The 20,968-nt window shown below is 38.5% G+C and overlaps 1 protein-coding gene across 2 annotated transcripts in view; it reads left to right on the plus strand.

Moving 5' to 3' along the window:
* The window catches only part of LOC124234257 (SR-related and CTD-associated factor 4-like), a 60,688-nt gene extending 39,720 nt beyond the window's left edge, over positions 1-20,968 (plus strand). Inside the window, exons 15-20 of one of the 2 annotated variants that reach the window (XM_046651507.1) lie at positions 29-185; positions 1,378-1,535; positions 2,823-2,988; positions 3,073-3,159; positions 3,315-3,506; positions 17,342-20,968. In XM_046651507.1, the coding sequence (XP_046507463.1) occupies positions 29-185; positions 1,378-1,535; positions 2,823-2,988; positions 3,073-3,159; positions 3,315-3,506; positions 17,342-18,288 (1,707 nt within the window). In that variant the 3' untranslated portion in view covers positions 18,289-20,968. The remainder of the gene's footprint in view (positions 1-28; positions 186-1,377; positions 1,536-2,822; positions 2,989-3,072; positions 3,160-3,314; positions 3,507-17,341) is intronic. The other variant, XM_046651508.1, reaches the window with a different exon arrangement.

Below are 20,968 nucleotides of genomic sequence, written 5' to 3' on the forward strand. Positions count from 1 at the left end.
TTTTATATTTTAACTAATGGTGAAATAGATTGCCTGGGCCTTAAACAAAGGAATAAAGGCAGATTATAAGCAGTATTGGGATGTAGAACTTGGTGTTACTTATATTCCATGGGACAAAGTTAAGCCTGAAGAACTGGAGAGTTTTTGTGAAGGAGGAATGTTGGACAGTGATACACTTAATCCAGGTAAAGCACTATTTAATTTCTTTTAAAATTCATCTATTTTCTTGGTAGTACATATGACAAATATTCTTTGCATTAGGAAGTGATTTTTGAGAAGAAAATTTTCAAGTACCCACTGTGTGCCAATCTCCATTATAAACTAGGGAAACAGTGAATTAAGATAAATGTGGTCTTTGCCCATATGCAACTTATTTTTAGTGGGAAAGATGCAGACCAAATGAAATCACTACTAATTGTGGGGCTAATTATTAACTACGGTATTAAGTAGATCTTAAGTAGAATTTTTCACTGTGAAAACTTAGATCAAATGAGTCTTAAACTGAGCATCGTTGGTATTGTGTTTTAATCCAGTATATCATAATAATTTCTTTGAAAATGTTTAAATGTCCAGAGTAGCAATCAGAAGTAAACATTTAAGACAAGAAGGTTCTTTGTGGGCCTGGATATTAAAAATGCTAGGACAGTGGGATTGTGGTGCGGAAGATGGCAGAATGTATGAGCATGGAGATTGATAGCAGCACAAGGAGGAGTACAGGGTGGCATGGCAAAATAGAAAGAACGTTTTAAGGAAGCTTCAAGCAGGAGTGATGGTTTGAGAGCCGAAAGGAGGTGAAATAATGCTGAACTATTCCCATACTGAACTCCTCCCTCCACCTTGCATGATGCCTTCACTCAAGCATAGAGCTGGGTTTCTGTCCAGGCAAACAGTTATGAAGGGTCTGCTATGCACCAGGCATTCTGAGAGGCTCTGGTGCAGAGTAAAAATCCTGCTTCTCCCTCCCAGGATCTTTAATCCAGGCAGACCACTGTTGTGGTTAAGAACATAGACTCTAGAGCCAGGTGTGTCTGGGTTGAGTTCCATGTCTGCCACTTACTAGGTATGTGACCTTGGACAAAGTGTCTTTTCCTCATTTATAAAGTGGGAATAATGATAGGACATCCTTATAGATGGTTATGAGAATTAAATGAATTAATATATATAAAATGCTTAGAAGTCTGCCTGGCACACAGTAAGCATTCTTTTGCATGTTTGCTATTGTTATCCATTAATTTAAACAATTAACATTTATAAGTTAGCATAGGCATTTCTTTAATAGTTAGAATGCTGATTTTTTAATATTTAAAAAATCATTTCTGGGTTTAAAGTTATAAACTGGAAATGGCAAACTGTTTAAAATTTCTTTACCTCTCATAGATTGGAAAGGAATTCCCAAGAAACATGAAAATGAAGTTGCTCAAAATGGAGGGGCAGAAACCTCACACACAGAACCCGTGTCGCCCATACCTAAACCGTTACCTGTGCCTGTCCCTCCTATCCCTGTTCCAGCGCCTATAACAGTGCCACCTCCACAGGTAGGAATATTTGGGGCATCATTTAAATGTCTGAAAGATACCACTCTGAATCCTACTGTAGATGTATGTCTAGATTCATAGTCAACGACATGAGTGCATAAATGTGCATATTCTTCATGTTTTGCTATGTCAGACCTATTGTTTATAAACTCTTTAACATTTTTTCATAATGTTAATAAAACGAGAATAAATTCATATTGCCTTACATCTGTAGATGATTCAGTGTCTTATCCTCATAACGTTTCAGACTGTTTCCTGGCTTTGCTCTGGTGGTCTTCCTATGTCAGAGTTGTTTTAAGGGTTAAATGAGATAATGTATGTTAAATATTCAGCATGTTTCCTATTACATAATAAGAGCTAACTGATGAAAAACCTTTCAGTAAAAATTATAAATACTTGACCCAGAGTTTTATATGTGATCTAGTAGATTTTTCTTTCCTTTCAGTACCTTCCTTGCTCAGTTTCTCACATTAAAACTGAATCAGATAAATCTGAGCTATCACAAGTGGATTGCCTGGCCTCTTGATTTTCTCAGTGTAAGGAGAAAATTACATGCTTTGATACATACTTAGCTATGATATTTTATAAATGGATTTCCCAAGTTGGCAGACTATTTAGTTGACCTTTTGGATATGTCCTTCCAGTGCAGGTTCTAAATATGATTCAATGTATATTAGCACTTGTTTAAAGAAACCTGACCTGTTAAAACTGATCATACCTTTTTTTATTTTTTTAATAATAGCTGACATTTTTGGGGTGTTTATTAATTGCCAGGCACTAGGCACATAACATATATTAACTATTTAATCCCCATAATTATGTGAGGTTGGTTGGCACTTTTGCGTTTTTCAGATGAGTAAAACTGAGCTGTGGAGAGTGTAAGTAGCTTGCTCAAGGGCACAAAGCTAGTTAAAAGGGGGGGCCAGGCAGCTTGACCCTAAGACCTGTGATCTTAATCACTGTAAATTGCCAGGTAGCTTTTCTTTGAGTTCTGTTCTCAAACTTTTGACCTGACCATGGAACATGTTTTAACATGTTATGTTCTATCAGAACACCAGTAGATACTGGTGAAATACAATGTGAATTTGCTGTCATAAAGTCGAGAGCAAAAATTTGATTTCTGTCATTTGGGGTAGGTACGGATTACCACCTGTCATCTAATATGTTTATTCACATAATCACAAATTTAGAAATACCTGTTTTTTCAACAAGATATTTTCTTCATCTGTACGCACTGTATGGGTGGGAGGGTGGTAGATAGATGGCTTCCTTTCTCCTTCTTTCTAGGTCCCACCACACCAGCCAGGTCCTCCTGTCGTTGGTGCTCTCCAGCCACCTGCTTTCACACCTCCTTTGGGAATTCCCCCTCCGGGCTTTGGTCCCGGTGTTCCTCCTCCGCCGCCGCCTCCACCATTTTTGCGCCCAGGATTCAACCCAATGCATTTACCACCAGGTACACTAAGTTATTTGAGAAGATACTTTTTTTAGAGTCTGAAATAAAATGACATTGATGTTGATGTTATTTTTCTTATTCTAGGTTTTCTTCCTCCTGGACCCCCACCTCCTATAACTCCACCAGTGTCCATTCCTCCTCCTCACACTCCACCAATAAGCATCCCAAACTGTAAGCATATTTTTCCTTTGTGTTCACTTATCCTTGGAGTCGGGAGTAGGAGGGAGAAAGGACCAGTAATAGGATCTATAGTATGGCAAAAGAATGTTGACCGGGGTGATAATTAATTATTCAGCTTCACATGTTGATGTAATTATATTCCTTAGCTACTATCGCTGGTATAAATGAAGACACTACAAAAGACTTATCTATTGGAAATCCCATTCCAACAGTGGTGTCTGGGGCTAGAGGAAATGCCGAGTCTGGTGACAGTGTGAAAATGTATGGCTCTGCTGTGCCACCTGCTGCACCCACGAATCTGCCCACCCCTCCTGTAACCCAGCCTGTTTCACTTCTTGGTAAGTTAATTTTTTTATCACTAGTTTTTTTTTCCCCTGGCCAAGTTAGATTTTTTAAGAACAGTGCTAATTCTGGTACAGTGTTCTCTGAGGCTGATATATTTTTTTGAGGAAAATCTTCCTCTTAAATCAAGGATATGCCCTTGGTCTTTATCAAGTGTAGCCCAAGAGACAACCTCAAAGATGAAATCATGTTTGTTTGTCTTGAATAAAAGTTTGAATTTGCATATCTTAATTGGTATAGAAAAGCGATTAAACTAATCTCTATAAAAAAGAATTGGTCCAAAGTCCATGATCGACATGAACCCACATGTTCCAACTTTATAAGAGAGAGCATTTCTTTGACAACATAGGTTTTTTTATAGATCTAAAACCCCTGGACTGTGCTTGCATTCTCTGTGGGCTCACAAAGAAAGTATCTTTGATGCTTTGCAATAAAATGGCTTTGTTATCTGAGTGACAGTTATACAGCCTGAGGTCATGCCTTCCCACTGACCCCTCAGTTTTCTTCTGCTAGAGATTATGTGTTGTACTCTTTACCCACAATTTGACTTCTGTGATCAAGGGAAGTGTGATTTAGATTGTTTATACCTTTAAGAGGCCTTACCCTTGCTTGCTTCAATTATAAATGAATATATCATATACTTGTTATAGTGACCATCTTTTAAATTAATAAAATTGTATTTCAGTTGGTATTGCCAAGTATAATTAACACTTGATTCTCTTAATGGGTGGTTAATTCATTCTTCGTATTATAACATTCGAGTCCTGTGAGCCCATGTTATTTTTCAGAGGTGTCTGTCTGCACTTTTGCTTTCATAATCTTAGATCTTTTAGGAAAGAGCACATTGGCTCCCTCTGAGATGTAGGACTGTGAGACATTGACTTGTGATGCAGGACTTTTTTCTTTTCAACTACACCTTTCAGTACTGTTGGAAATTTTTACTTTGTGCATGTACCACCTTTATAATAAAAACGAATTTGTTTTTAAATGGCATGCTGTCTTCTGCCCTCTCCAAGACTGAGCTTAGGCTGCTAATAAACTTGATTTTTATTTCCCTTGGTACACAGACTGGGTAATGAATGGTAAAAGAGGATTGGGATTAAAATTGGTCAGAAGTAATAATAGCAGTAGTCATCATCATGATGGGAGGTGATTTGTTTAATGAGGAAGTTGCTTCAGAGGTCTACTCCCTAATGGAAATCATATAGTAGGAGGAACGTTGGACTAGGAGCCAGGAAACCTTGACATCTTTGGATCTCAGTTTTGTTGTGCTCCCCCCCCCCCCCCCCCCGCTTTTCCGTATTTGTAATAAGGTGGTTACACAAGAATCACAGAATCTGAGTCAGGTAGAATTTTCTGATCAACCCCTTTCCTACAGCCTACACTCACGCCCATGATTATGAATTCTCTTTGAAATGAAATTTCTAGTTTGGTGTCCACGGATATAAGGCCACCTGGGACTATTTACAAAATTGTGTGTGTTTGTACTTTTTTCTGGGCTTAGTAAATTCATTGAATGGGTGAAAAGATTTCATCATCTCCAAGAGTTTAACAACCACTATTTCAAACAACCTTGAAGAATAAGTATCCTGCCTCTGATTTAACATTTAGGTTTTGTAGACTCTGCCCTTTATTTCTTATCACTACTAAAATATATCCTTTAAACTCTGTATCCAACATGTGAAACAAAATAAAACACAGATGAAAAGTTGGTGAGCTTAATGAGCTAAGCACTGCTAGAACAATAATTAAATTTCGTAGTATTTATCCTTCCCTGACATACCTGTTTGGATTGGATGTCCATCTCCCCCTACCACCACCACTAGAATGGAAGTTCCATGAGAGAGGGACATGTGTTACATGAGTAGGTGGATTAATGGATGGTTTTCAATGCAGGGCTGTTTATACATCACCTCTGATTATGATCTTTGTATATAACTTAAACAAAATTTAGAAATTAAAGACTGCTCCAAATCTGGAAAGGTTAAAATTTGACATAAAAATGAAAACTGTTTTGTTAAATAAGCACTTTTAACTACAATGCAGTTTTGTTCCAATCTGAGAAAGAAAACCTTCCATGTACCTTCAATTAGAAATCTTGAAAAGAATATCCCATGAATTTTGACTCTCAGAGAAATGAGATTTTTTTAATGTGTATGCCGATAAAGGAGGATTTATCCAAAAGATTAATCACAGTTCCATCATTTTGATAAAGGACTGTAGTAATCACATGCAGTACGGCAGCACTAAAGGGTCAGCAATTAGGTTAGGGTGTTGTTGATGTTAATCAAGTAATGGAATACCAGGACTAAGATGCTTTCACGTTTCCTCTTGGTGCTGTGATATTTTCTCCTATGATAAAAAGAAGTGTTAAGCCAAACCAGAAAACTTTAAGCCTAGAAGGTGATACTACACTTCAGTTTCTTCATCTGTAAAAAAGGGAATAAAAACGTCACACCAGAGTGTTGTGATGATTCAGTGTGCTAACGTATATAAAACAGCTGGCACGGGGCCTGCCACAGGGTAGGTGCTCAGTGAATGGTGGGTGCTTGTTACAGGTAAGGAATGTCATAGACCATATTTAGAAATACCTAGAGAATATTTATTCTTCGAAATTCTAAAACTATATTACTCTAGCTATGATTGATTTTAAGCTGTCGTATTTATTGACAGATAGCGGAAGCAAACTTTTTAGGAAAAAATGTATCTTGACATAGATGCCTCAGGTATTTTCATGATATGTTAGACCAGATCCTAAGTTCACACATATTCAAGTTCCATCACTTGGCTTACTGAGAAAACACGTGTGTTAGTCATAGTGATAGTTCATTTAAATAGCACAACATGGTATCTGTATTCTTCCCCTTAATGATACTCAAATAGTTTTCTTACGTTGGAAGGTAAATGTATCATTGAGACTTAACTGAGTTCTTGCATCTTAATTTCTGAATTGTGGCACTAATGCTTTTAAAGTAGCATGGTCCAAACAAATGTTCAACAGATCTCCCAAAGTTCTGTAGTGAGGCCTGCGATTATACTGGAAGGAGCCAGAGGGGTGCTCTAAGGATAGTTTGGTTTAAAGAATTTTCTGAATGATCAGACTTAAGTGTGGGTGTTAGTTTGGGAGTGATGACTACCTGCTTCTGGAGTTGAGCTGAGGTAGCCCATACTACCACATTTGTAGAGAACTACATCTCCATCTTTTAGAGATTCTGATTATTTTAGTAACTGATAATCTGAAACTATAAAATTATTTGATGGCACAATAGTAGTGCATTATGGCTTGATTTTAAAGAAATTCATTCTTGCTACCTCACCTTCAAAATAGCTAATAGCACAGTGGTGGTTTCCTAAAAGCTAAAGGTACCAGTCTGCAGTTGTTGATCATTTAGGAGAGAAGGAATATTAAAGATGATAGCAATTCTGTTCAATCTCTTTACTGTATAAGTGTATGTGTTTACTTTTCAAAAACTTGTATAACGTGTCTCTGATGTACAGCGTATTTTTATTAAAAAGTTCATTGTAAATGTGAAATTTGGGTTACTTTGGTGTTCCAAACAATAAAAAACATACACAAAAAAAGTTTGTTTGTGTTACATATCTCTACTGTGTTACCAGTACATCCAAAATACCTTTTCAAGGAAAAATTTTACTAAGTTGGACTCATTCCTTTTGTGGAAAATTAAAGCCTCGTCTCTTGCCAAATACATTTATTTGTTAATTTTTAAGATGCAGAGATTCTCCCCATTTTTGTCACACTGCTGTAGATGAGGTTGAAATTTATAAATAAGAATTGGGTATTTATAAGATTGCTTCCTATTTACTGGTAATTATTGTTACCGAAGATTTAAAGCAAAAGTCACAAATTGGTGGCCTGCAGGCTGAATTGCTAGATAGTGATATATTTCAGGCTTGATTTCCACACATCCTTGCATGGCCTCAAAAGGCATTATGGGTTGATGGTCCCAAATTTGGACACTTCAGGAAATGATGTGGACAGAATTGGTTTGTGAATTAAACAGGAGTGTTTGCCTTTATGCAGTAGTTGTGATCCCTAAAACTGCCTAGCAGATGAATAATTTTACCACTGAGTTGAGTAATTACTTTAAAATTATGATTTGTGATTTCACTTAGCTTTGGATTTCTCTGCCCAGAATTTTGATTTTTTATAGTTAGTAATTTTTAACAACATTTAAATTAGAACATTAGAGCACCAATCTACTAGTGTGAATAACATTCAAAGGAAACCTGAAGAAAATTCTAGAAAGTTTTTTTAATGATGTCTAATTTTTTTAAACAATTTTTACATTTTAATGTCTTTTCTTATTCTGAACTTTGCTATAATGTTTGGTTATATTAAATTGTAAGCTAGAGGGCTGTACCAGATGTTTAATTTCGTGCCCAAAAAAGCCTGCTGACTTTATCCTATAAAAGTGTTCATCTTTTGAAGGCGTCAAAATCTTTGAATTGGTACTCTAAATACCGCGTTATGTTACTACACTAGTGTCATGTAGTAGTAGTGGTTCCCAAATACTCATCACAGTGCCTTCAGCTTAGTATATAACATTGTTCTGTGGATACAGTGGATAATTAAAAGCAATTAATCTACAACTAATATTCCCTTAATTATGAATTCATGCATCAATACGCTATATTTTATCAGAAGGCAAAGCACTTCAAGAATGTGGACAGTCTTGTGCAGAAACTTGAAAGCTGCTTATCACGTTGTCCCCATCTCCCCCTGCGCTTCCTAGGCAGCAGAACTCTGGCCTAAGAGGTCTCTTACATTTAAATCTCTCTGATAGACATGTTTTTGGCTGCAGAAACTCTGGGCTTTAGATTGATTTTGGTAGACAGAGATATTGCCGTGAAGAATTTCAGGTAAGATTTTTTTCCAGCTAACACTGAAAATAAAATACGCTGCAGATAACATCATTCAGTGACAGGTTAACTGTATATTCCAAACTTCTAGACTCTTAATAGTACAACTCTTAACTCTAAGTCATAGCTGCTGTACTTTGTCAGTGACAGTAAAACAGCAATTTGTATATAAACTGCACTTCTGAAAAGTGACTCTAAATGAAGTATAGGGAAAATGACCAAACAAAGCCTATTGTACATTATTTTGCAAAAAAAGACAAGGAGTCATTTTAAAGAGATAAGTCTCTGATTTCTCTTTATTTGAAATTCTGGTTTTCAGGTGTTACATTTTATCAAAGCATAATGTACTCCTAAAAATAGATATACATCTGTGTATAACTGCATTATATATTATTGAAAACTCACATTTCTTTTAAAGCTCTCTTGCTACCGTTCTAACCATGATTTTTTGTATAACCTTAATGTATAATGCAATCTAAAATGTGCTTTCTCTCATTCTTTGAAAACTAGCTTCATATATCTTCCATTCTCCCCAGCTCCCGACACAGTACCTACTATAAGAATTGTCTGGGAGTCTTTTCAAAATAATTATACCCTAAATGTTATAAATTGACGAATCTAGGCAAAGGAAATACATGTATGAATTGTACTGTTCATTTTAGTTTTCTGAAGGTCTGGAGTTTTAAGAAAAATAGCATTTTTTATGATTAAAAATATATATGTACATGCCTGGGGATCTCAGGGCGTTTGGTGGAAGAGATAAGAGTGGTCGATATATCTTTTCCTTCATGTGAAAAAATTTTAGGTTCCTGCAAAATGCCACATTGACATTCATTCTATTGGGATCAAATCAAAAAAGGTGGAACTACGACCAGAGAGAACATTGCAGCCTTTCTCAAAACAAATTTCAGGTCTTCATAGGTTTGCAGTGGAAAGAGACTCACCGCCCTTGGCAAGAGACCTGGACCTTGTAGACACTGCTCTTGCCCCCTGAGAAGTATCTTCTCCTTGATGAGTTTGCTCATCACCTCTGCCACCACCATTCATTCAGCCGTTCAACATGTATTTATTCAGTACCTACTGTGTGCCAGGCACCCTTCTGGATACTAGAGACACCTGAATGAACAAGACAAGGCCTGTCTTCCTCGAGCTTATATTCCATTAGGGCCTTAGATAATAAACTAATAATTTCACATGGAGATAGTCCGATGAAGAGACCTATGAAAGTAAAGCAGAGAACAGGACTGGAGGAGTGTCACATGAGATGTGATATTCTAAATAGAATGGCCAGGAAGGGAAACTAAGGAGGTAATGGAGAGAAATGACAGAGGAAAGAGCTGTATAAATACAGAGGAAAGCCATTTCAGGTGAAGGAAAGAACAATAGGGGTCCTGGACTCAGAACGTAGTTGCTTGTTTAGGGACTGTGGCGGGGCTGGTATGGCTGGAACAAAGAGAATGAACAAAGGGAAAAGGGGCAGGTGATGAGTTTAGAGAAGGTTGTCAAGGGCCAGGTTATGAGTGCAGTGGGAAGTGTTGTAGGGTTTTGAACAGTGTTACAATCCAATTTACAGTTTTTAAAGGATTGCTATGGCTATTACATAGAAAACAGACTGTGGGAGTTGGTGAGAATGAAGAGACCAGATTGGATGCCACTGGAGTAGATGAGCGGTAAGAGGTTGTGTTGGTGTGGTATGGTAGAGGTGATAAGTAGTTGGATTCTGAATTTACTTTGAAGATAGAGTCTTCAGAATGCATTTATTAATTAAATACGTTCGAGAAAGAGCAATTGTTAGAGTGTAATTGCCTTTCCTGAGATGGGCCGGTCTCGAGGAGGAGTGGGTTTAGTGGGCAGATAGCAAGTTAAAACATTGGGTATTTTGACTGATATTCGGGTGCAGATGTCAGGTAGACAACTGGTAAATAAAATCTAGAGAAGTAAATTCTGGTGTCATCAGCAGGTAATATTTACAGCCACTGTCACCTTTGAGATTACCTGAAGAGGGCGTGTAAGTAGAGAAGTAGTGAAATGGATGAGGCCAGAAATATTTTAGCAGTTAGCAGTTGAGAATATGATACTGAGAACTAAGACATACATAGTTCCATGTGTGGGGAACTCTTCTGAGGAGTTACAGCCCTATGAGGTAGATACAGTTACCCTGTTTTATACATGGGGAAACCAAAGAATAAAGAGAAGAAATAACCTGCCCAAGGTCACAGCTACAAGTGGCAGAGCTAAAATTCAAGGTAGCTTTACTCCTACATGTGCGCTTTTAACCGATGTTCTATACTGTTCTCTCCAGGAAAGGATACTAAAAAGATGCAGCCAGTGGGCTAGCAGGCAAAAGTAGAGGGAGGTATTTTGAAAGCCAACTAAGGAGAGTTCCTAGGAAGGAGGGAGAGAGAAATCAGATGCCACTGATGGGTCAAGGAAAAGTGCTGAGACTTGCCACCTGGATTTAGCAAAATGAAAGCTCCTGGGTGACCTTGAGAAATATGGTTGCATCAGAATAATGGGTCCAAAAGCCTAATTATGGGGTCAGGAGCGATTGGGAGATGAAGAAATGGATACCATGATTTGGGACATCTCTGAGGAGATTTGCTGTCTACGGGAATAGTAAAATGTGATAGCTGAAGGGAGATGCCAGGTGAGGGAGTTTTTTATTTCTAAAAGGTGAGTGAAACTACAGGATCTTGATTATTGGAAAACCCAGTAGAGGGGAAAATGTTGGTGCCAGAAAGAAGAGATACTTGCTAGATTGTTATGTAGGTGAGAGGGCGTGGATTCAGGGCTCGAATTAAAGGGCTTCTTAGCCTTTGGAACACAGACGTTCACAGATAAAAGGAGCAAAATGCATAGAGGTGCAAGTAAATTGGTAGATTTGGCAATAGGCAGGTGGATAACAAAGGTGGACCTTTCTTTGTCTAAAGGTCTATTCTTTTTAATGGTTAACCAATCAGGATAAATAAAATGTGGTATATTCATATAGTGGAATATTACTTGGTAATAGAAATGAAGCACTATACATGGACCTTGAGAAGATGCTAAGTGAAAGAAGCCAGTGACAAAGGATCACATATTGTCTGATTCCTTTTATATGAAATGTCCAGAATAGGCAATAGAGACCAAAAACAGAATATATGGTTACCTGGGGGTTGGGGGGATTTGGGGGGGAAAGGGTAGTGATGATTAATGGATATGAGGTTTCTTTTTGAGGTGATGAAAATGTTCTAAAGTTGATTGTGATGGTTGCCCAACTCAGAATATACTAAAACCATTGAAGTGTACACTGTGCGGGTGAATTATAGACTATGAGAATTTGATCTCACTGAAGTTGTCGTAAAACAAACCGAGAGTAGACAGGATCGAGGAGAAACTGCACATGTGAAATAGATCGTAGGAACATGAGAATGTGAATTGACTAGGAAAATTAGAATTGCTGGCCAGAATTAAAGGGAGCACTTGTGGTTGTAGTTAAAACTTTAAAATGAGACCAGTCGGCATGCTGCAGATGGGACAGCCGGTGGTCTGTTCAGGTGCAGATTCAGTAGAAGAGTTGTATTTGAAACCAGCATTGAGGGTTTTCCAGCCAACTGTGGTGAGGGGAGAACCACGGACTCCAAGGCAGGTAAGGAGGAAAGTAGCCATGAAGGACACTGGGGACATGCCCCTAGTGGGATCGAAGATTGCTCCAGGGAGGGGGTCAGAGAGTGGGGTACTTGAAGATGAGGATTCAGAAGTGAAAGTTATTTGTAATGAAAGGTCCGGGGCTTCCTAGAGGCAGTGGCTGTGGTAGAATGAAGACAATTATTGACGACGACGTGGAGTTGTCTTTCTACTAACTTGCCTTTTCAGATGTTCCTCTGCCCTCCCTCCTACTACCCCTCCCCTTTTTCACATAGCAACTCCTTGCTTTTCTTGAAAGATTCACTTAGATTTACATTTCCTGTGAAAGTGTCCAACTAACTTGATGCAGTTGATCACTCCCAAAGTATTTAAATTCAAACCCTTAGTAACTTTCTGTCTGTCTCACTGGCTGTACACACTGTAGTCCATGGCAGAAAGCCACCCTACTCATTTATGTACCTTCCCTGTCCCTTATTTACCTTCTGAGATTTCACGGTCCAACCTTCTTCCCCCTTCACCACCCCTTTAACCCTTAAACATATCTGTTCTTTATTTCACATAATCGCAAACAGCTTTGCTATAAATGGCAATGGTTCCTCCCCTTTAATCTTGACTTTTATTTGTTTTTATTGTGAAACAAGCCATTTTTTGCCACCTCATAGGAAATATCCACAGTTAAGTCTTGTTATTTTGAATTAAACTCCACTGTATTTCTTATACTTCTCGAATTTGAACAGAGACATTTGGGGGTGTTACTTTTTTGGTCTGCCTTAAAATCTTGTTATATTAGAAAATTTGGAGTTTTCTATCTAATATGATGGTTCCCTGGGTCTGAACGCTTCCCTTTTTTGTTTCACCGATGTTCTGGGTGGGTTAACATCGTGACTCTTCTCTTATGAGCTCTCGGTATACATGTAATCAATTTCTTCACATTTCTACCAGATGTAGCCCAGTCCCCTCCAATTCTCGGTATTACCATGTGCAATTTATCTGTCTCCAAAAATTGCTTTTCTTCCAAAATTCCTGCATTGCTTTAATGCCTCCATCCACGCAGGCATCCAAAGCAAAGAGCTATGTTCCTTCATCTCTTAAATCTGTCAGTCCTGCCCACTAAATGTCTTCAGTCTGGTTCTCATCTCTAGCACCTCTGTCTCGGGTCAGTCTCTCACCTCTGTCCCCTGTATTCTTGGAATAAGAGCCTAACTACTCTCTGGTGTCCTCCCCTTCCTTGCTTTCCTGTACACTATTTGCTAGAAGGATCTTTCAAAAATGAATATAGGGTCATCTTTGCTAAACATTCCTCGGTAGTTTCCCCGTCACTCTAGGTCTAAGTCAAGGTTCCTTCTCACGGCACCCAAGCCCTCTGAATTGCCCCATCTGCTCAGTCTCATACACCTCATCTTTTTTTTTTTTTAATAATAATTTGTATTTACAGAAATTCTTTCTTGCTGCTTTAATAATAAACCTCATCTTCTCTCTCCTTAGTTTCATCAAAAGATACTCTATCGCAGTTCTGAGAACAACACGCTTTGCTTCTTCACCTTGTCAATAAGCCTTTTCAAAAGCTGCTGCTCTCAAACAGTATTGTTCTTCCTTCTTCCTAGTTCCCTTGATTGTTCTTCCTTTCCTTTAAACCCAATTCCAACATTCCCTGAGACTCGCATTCAGATTCACACACACCAACTTTATCAGTCCCACCTTTGTCACCATACTAGCTTGTGCTGTCTCCTACCGCAGTTGACACTTGTCTGTTTCTACTAGGCTATGTCCTAGTTGAAGGAAATGGCTATGTTTTATTTATCTTTATATCCCCAGCACATTGAGTTAATAATGTAAAGCTTACATGTTCGATACATGTGTGAATGAATTTTCTTTTAAGATTATAACTCTAGAAAACCTGTCAGTGGTATTGTACATCATACTTCCAGATAAAGTAAATAATTGCTTTGAATGCCCTTTAGACCTTGGTAACTCACTATATATCCTGTTGGTATATGCATAATCTCAGCTTTCCTAATAAAAATAGAAATGAAATTCAGCTATCATGCCTATCAAGGGCTTGTGCCATTTGATAAATTTTTAATTAAATATAACTTCCTATAAAAGCAGTACATGTTCACTGCAAAAAAAAATAACTTTTACAAAGCACAAAAAAAATCATAATTTCACCACTTCTGTGGTCTGAAGGCCAACATTTGGGACTATGGGAATATTCTATCAGGAATCTCTAAAACATTTTGGTCCGTAAAGAATTGATAGGAGGTCTACTTATTTACAGATGAGGAAAGGGGTTTGAGTATATAATATCTTAAGCAAATCCCAAATACAAATATCCACATATGTGGAATAGATGGATTAGGCAGTTTTTAATAAGAAATACTGTGCTTTATAGAAGGTGTAAATGACTGTAAATGTTACCCCTGCCGCATCAATCTGCATACATCCTCAAACGCACGCAAGAAAGGACTTAGTGATGTGTTCCTAGAGACGGCCGGTTTATATTTTATAAAGAATCATTGCCCATTTTATCTTCTGTGTACAAGGTGGAGGTGGCCTTGCATCCTTTGGCCACTGTCAGATCGGTAGTTGAGGAAGCCAGTCATCGTGGGGAAATCAGGAATAGGACTTTCCCATTGCCCTGCAAGAATCACCATGTCCTCCTAAAGGCTCATCTGAACTTAATTTTCTTGTTATATTAAGACGCTTTAGACCCCTTCCCCATTTTTCTAGTGTTATTTAAGAATTTGCCAATGGCCTCTTGAGCCTATAGATTATAGATAGGTACTTGAATGCTCGAGTGTGCTACACTGACCCCTGTAACAGTAAACATGGGTCGTTTTCGTCCTTCAGTAAAAGCCGGTGGGAAAGTAAAGTTGGATTTGTTTAAGTGCTTCCACATATGATACCTCTATTAAAAGAGGCTGTACACATAGAGTTTATGATGTGTGCTTTCAGTTAAAGTCCATAGATGTTGGGACTGTGCTATTCCTTTAAAAAGTGAGAAAAGATATCTTAGGTGCTTTTGTTGTCCCACTGTATGGTATATACTCAATAAATGCTCACAAAATGATAGGAAGAATGCTCCAGTTTGCCACTGAATGTTATTTCAGTCTGGGAGATGGTCTAATAGGTGGTGGTTCTGTGTATGTTCATTGTCTGAGATTGTCCTGAGGACACTGAAGAGTCTTTGAAGGGATGAGGTCTTGGCCTCATTCGTTCGTGTCATAATTTCCGGCTTTTCCCTGTGGGAATTAGCATTTCTCAGCTTCAGACCTGACAGGAAGCTCAGTGTATTGGCGTTTTTCCCAACCCTCGAAGTGCTGGACCTTAAACTGTGGTAGGTATCCGGGCAGCAGAGGGCTTCATACAGTCTTCATGATGAGAAATGACAGAGAGTTGTGTGTGTTTTTGCCAAGTCAAATATTTAGTGTTAGGATATTTAGCACGTGACAAAATAGGTGTGTGGCGTAATGGTGTCAGCCCTTAACTGTGTGCCAGACTCTGAGCTCTTGTTCATTTTATCCCATTTAATCTCAACAGAGGCAGATATTATCATCCCCATTTCTGAAGCACATGTCCAGGGTCATTCCTATGTAAGATGCTATTTCACCAAACATAATATGTCTCTTTAAGCATTTAAAAGAAGGTATTTTGGGGCCAGCCCGGTAGTGCAGCGGTTGAGTGTGCACATTCCACTTTGGCGGCCCGGGGTTCACCGGTTCGGATCCCGGGTGCAGACATGGCACTGCTTGGCAAGCCATGCTGTGGTAGGCGTCCCACATATAAAGTAGAGGAAGATGGGTATGGATATTAGCTCAGGGCCAGTCTTCCTCAAAAAATAAAATTAAATTAAAAAATAAAGAAGGTATTTTGTTTAAATACTAAAGCTGATGAGTCTTCATGTTAAGAGTTATAAACTGGTATATATACATTTTCAGGTTCACTCTATGTATTGCTTAAATCTGACAGAATAGTATTCAACCACATGTTGTAAGGAGCAAAAACTGAAGTAGAAATTCTTATTTATCTTATTAGTATTTGTACAGAAACTCTGGGAGCAAACAGGACTTGTTAAATGTTTGCTAAAGCAAGTGGGAGGAAGTGATTCAAGCTATAAACAGAACGTTGGGGGTGGGGGATGAAATTAGTTAGTATTGAAGTACTGGGTTTGCTCTCGGATTGTTTTTCTGAGTGTCACACAAGCCTTTTTCTTACCATTTCCAGTTGATAGTCATGACCCCACTTGCTCAAAGACGTTTCGGCAGTACATGCATAAATAGCATATTCTGACAAAACCTGGAACATTCTCCATCAGAGTAACTCCTATTGGTTATAGTATCTGCCTTGTGATGCTTGTATTTACAGAGAAATAAAATGAGAGATACGACGATACCTTTCCGTTACTCAAGTGGTGAACCAAAACAGAAATCCTTCTTTCTCGTATCATTGTAAACGACGCGTTGTTGAATTTGTATGACTCTTACACCAAAACATGAGTAAACTCTCCTGTAAATGGGAAATAAAACCAGTAAGTCATTGTTTCTTTCAGCAGCACTTGCCACCTTTGGGAGAATGAATAGAAGGTGAATGGCTGAACCTTCCACATTGTTCGGTCATTTCAGCCTAGCAGTTTACACATTATGCTGTGCTTTGGAAAGGGACCTGTGAAAATAAATTCTACTTTTCTATATGGATCTTTATTTTATAAGCATTAGTGTTTAAGTAATGTTTACTGCATAATAACTACATGAGGTATTTTAATGACATTGAATCAAAGAGACCTCCTTTACTGCATTTTCTGGGTCAGTGACCCCATTTTCTCCTAGTAATAAGTTGAACCAAGACTTAGAGTGTCAGTCTTTCCTGGAGTACACCTGAAATAACCTTCAGTTGGCTGGAATAGTTCAGTCCTTTATCTCATTAGGACTTTAGCAAGTTGTTTCTCAGTGTGTTTCTAAGTTTTCTGAGTGGTAAAACTGCTACTAATGAAAGCTGTATAAGGAGATTTTGACATACTCTTTCTAAAAGTTGGTATGTTACAATTTCCTTTGCCAGCTTATCTCAACCTCCACCTATATTAGATACTAATATACATGTACTAGTAATACATATCTTTATATATATATCTTTAAGACTGCTTGCCCTGGGTTGTTACTGGGCCCTCACATTGAGTTTCTGACAGGTAGACTGGCAAACAAGATGAAATTTGAAGATTCTGGATTTAATTGCATTTTGCTTCAAGCTTCACAGGAAGTAGTTGAAAATAGAATGCCATCTTCTATGTTATTTTATTTATTACATTTTTATTTTTATTGCCTTTTAGGTACTCAAGGAGTTGCACCTGGTCCTGTAATTGGGCTCCAGGCACCATCCACTGGTCTTCTTGGTGCCCGCCCTGGCCTGATCCCACTCCAGCGCCCACCAGGAATGCCTCCGCCTCATTTACAGAGATTTCCTTTGATGCCACCTCGTCCCATGCCACCACATATGATGCATAGAGGTCCACCACCAGGACCAGGGGGCTTTGGAATGCCTCCACCTCATGGAATGAAAGGTCCCTTTCCACCACATGGCCCCTTTGTTAGGCCTGGTGGAATGCCAGGGCTTGGGGGCCCAGGGCCAGGCCCAGGGGGTCCTGAAGACAGAGATGGAAGGCAGCAGCAGCCACAGCAGCAGCAGCAGCAGCCGCAGCAGCAGCCACCACCACAGCCACAACCGCAGCAGCCGCCACCAGCTCAGCAACCACCACCAACTCAACAGCAACCACAACCATTTAGAAATGATAACAGGCAGCAGTTCAATTCAGGTAGAGACCAAGAAAGGTTTGGAAGAAGATCTTTCGGAAATAGGGTGGAAAATGACCGGGAACGGTATGGGAACCGTAATGAGGATAGAGATAATAGTAATCGTGAAAGGAGAGAGTGGGGAAGAAGGAGCCCTGACCGGGACAGGCACAGAGACTTGGAAGAGAGAAATAGACGCTCTAGTGGGCATCGAGACAGAGAGAGAGATTCTAGAGATAGAGAGTCTCGTAGAGAGAAGGAAGAAAACCGAGGAAAGGAAAAGCCTGAGGTGACAGACAGGGCAGGTGGTAACAAAACCGCTGAACCTCCCGTTAGCCAAGTGGGAAACGTAGACACTGTTTCAGAACTTGATAAGGGGGAGTCTGAGTCTGCAGTTGTAAAACCTTCTGAAGAGTTACCTGCTGAGGCTACCTCATCCGTTGAACCCGAGAAGGATTCTGGCTCAGCAGCAGAGGCTCCTCGTTAGAGACTGGAATTTGTCAAAATGTGACAGTGACACTTCCTGGAGTGTAGAGCTTGAGGTGTACAGATGCTGTATTATATTTGCTCCTGCTATATCACAGCCCCACAGTAGTTGGTGGGGAATTGTAAGCAATTTGATTGCTTCCCTTCTATTTAAAAATAGCCACAAAATAACAAAAAATACTGAAAATATGAATAAATATTACCCTTTTTGCTGTAACTTTTTAAAAGTTTTGACTTTAAAAAGTTTACAAATCGTAATTAGAAGTGCTCTCTATTTTTTTTTTTTTTTAATTTAAGACAAGGTAACGGTGAAAGCTCCTCAAAAACAATAGGGATGTTTTTAATAAACTCTATTTTCGTAACAAACTTTAATGTGTGCTATTCTTCCTACACTGCATTAAGGTGGAAAAGGATTGTTCACCATCAAAGTTTGAGCTGTTAATACTGTATTGGAGTCTAAATTAGACTTATTCTGATGGAAATAGACATCTTTATGTAGTCATTCTCAAACACTTTCATCTGTAATACTTTTGATTTTTAGCATTTCAATCATAAGGTAAAGGTTTTAATGTTAATTGAAAAGCTTGTTAGTTTTGCAGTTCAATCAAGGTTTTCTTTTTTACCATTGGCTTTGTGGTAAATGGTGCCCTAATTAATTTGTAAAGAGAAATTTTGCTGGAGGGAAAATTGGATCCCATCTTACCAGTACTTTGTACTATAAATTATCTGATTGCCTGGGTATTACTTACTTAGAAGGTTGGGTGTTTTTCTTACCATCCCATTAAGTTTTTCAAAAGGGTGAAAGAAATCAAGGTTAACATTTGCAACCTGAAAGCTTTTTGTCTTATTTTATATGTTTAAGGACTTAAATGCAACCTGTTGTTTCCTATAAGCCTTGCCTGTTGCCTTTCTTTACCAATGTCTAATCTCCCCTGCTGGGCAGAGGTAGACTAACGTTTTGCCAGAGTACTTTATCTCTTTTGCCTAAAATTGTTGGGCTAACTAGGAAAAATAGTTGTAGCTTATCCAAGAACTACTACATGAAGACATCCAAAGCCAAGCCAAACCTGTACCTAACTAGTACAGAAAAGCAGTTCGTCCCGCTGCCTACCCAGTGCCAAGGAAAAGACCTGCCGGGACCCAGCCCAAGGAGTTAGGCTCGGGGAAGCTTTTTTCTTCCTCCACTTCATTTTTAAAGTTTCAGTGTTCTAGCAGTTAACTTTTCTGTGTCCTCATCCCCAGGCGAAGCTGCTGTATTACTTTGGTTTTTAAATAGTATACTCTGCAGCAAGATCTGACGGACAGAATTTCTCTAGGGCAGTTTTCTTGTGTTTCTATCTATCTTTAGAAATAAGAAAAACCTGCTTCGTATCGGCAGACTCGAATTACAAAACTTTTCCTTAGTTTTCTGTAGGACCACTGAGAAGTTTAAAGTCGTAGCTGAAACTGCTTCTGGGAAGAAAGACACATCTGGTTATTTAGTGTTCAGATTCCAAGGACTTGCAGCCCTGTACTTCCAAGTGAAAGTAGTGAGAACACCGTGTTTGCACGTGACAAAACCCCAAAAACACTAAGTGGTAGCGATTACACGTGAAGCTTTAAAGGTCACAAGCGAGTCCCTGTATTTCAGTCCTATCCTGCATACATACCAAACTGTACATTAGAGAAATCTGTTAAATACTGTTTTTAGATTCTCTACCCAGCTGACAGCAGTTTTAACCACCTGTTGTGAGCACACGGTTCTTTACTACCAATTTTAAAACTCTGAAGGCACTACAAATTGTCTGTTTCCGAATTAGCTTTTCCTCTCCTAAGTAATCTACATTTGATAAAGTACATCATATATTTATGATCAATCAGAACTGTAGCTTATTTCTGGCTTATCAAAAATATTCTACAACTTTCAATTAATAAACAACCGTAATGCACATAGTCAAACCTGAGTTAGGTTAACGTTTCATTTAAAGCATTCTCTTACAGGAGCACACAAGTATTTACATTAAGAGAAAGACCTGAATTCACGAATTGGGTGTGTAAATTCTTCTCTTTAAACCTCCAGAACCCACAATCAAACATTTCCTTGGTTCCATCTTACAATGTTATTCCTTTAAATGGCTAATCTGAAAGTAGGCTGTGCCAACCTCTACTTTTATTATAAACTAAATGTTCACAAGTCTACAGAAATGTGCCATTTTGGCAGGTAGGTAAATTAATCTTATTCTTAGCTAACTGAGGCTGTAACTTGCCATTCAGTTTCACTAGAAGTTATCAAAGGGCTCTTAGACCATAACATTTACTTTTAAAAATAAACTTACATACTTTTGAATCAAAATGCTGTATTGGTTAAGCAGGGAAACTACCTTCATTTCTCTAAAGGTGACAGGATAGTCTATTTGTCAAAGATTAAATTTCAGGTTAGCTTTAGCCAAAGACCAGCTGCTAAAATTTAAAACATTTTCAAAAGAGAGCTCTATGAAATAGTCAATACCTGTCAACATGCTACTCTACCTGTTTAAGCTCTGTGTCTGAGGGATCAAGCTAATTTGGAATTTCAATTTAGATACTTCACTAGGTTCAAGATACAGTGCCATATAGGCTACTTGTTTATTGTAGACCTGAACGAGAACTGAAGAAATTCTCTTAAGTTTAATACTCATCTATGATTAAGTCTGGCAAAATAG

The sequence above is a fragment of the Equus quagga genome, unplaced genomic scaffold (genome assembly GCF_021613505.1).
Source record: "Equus quagga isolate Etosha38 unplaced genomic scaffold, UCLA_HA_Equagga_1.0 73442_RagTag, whole genome shotgun sequence".
Taxonomy (NCBI): domain Eukaryota; kingdom Metazoa; phylum Chordata; class Mammalia; order Perissodactyla; family Equidae; genus Equus; species Equus quagga.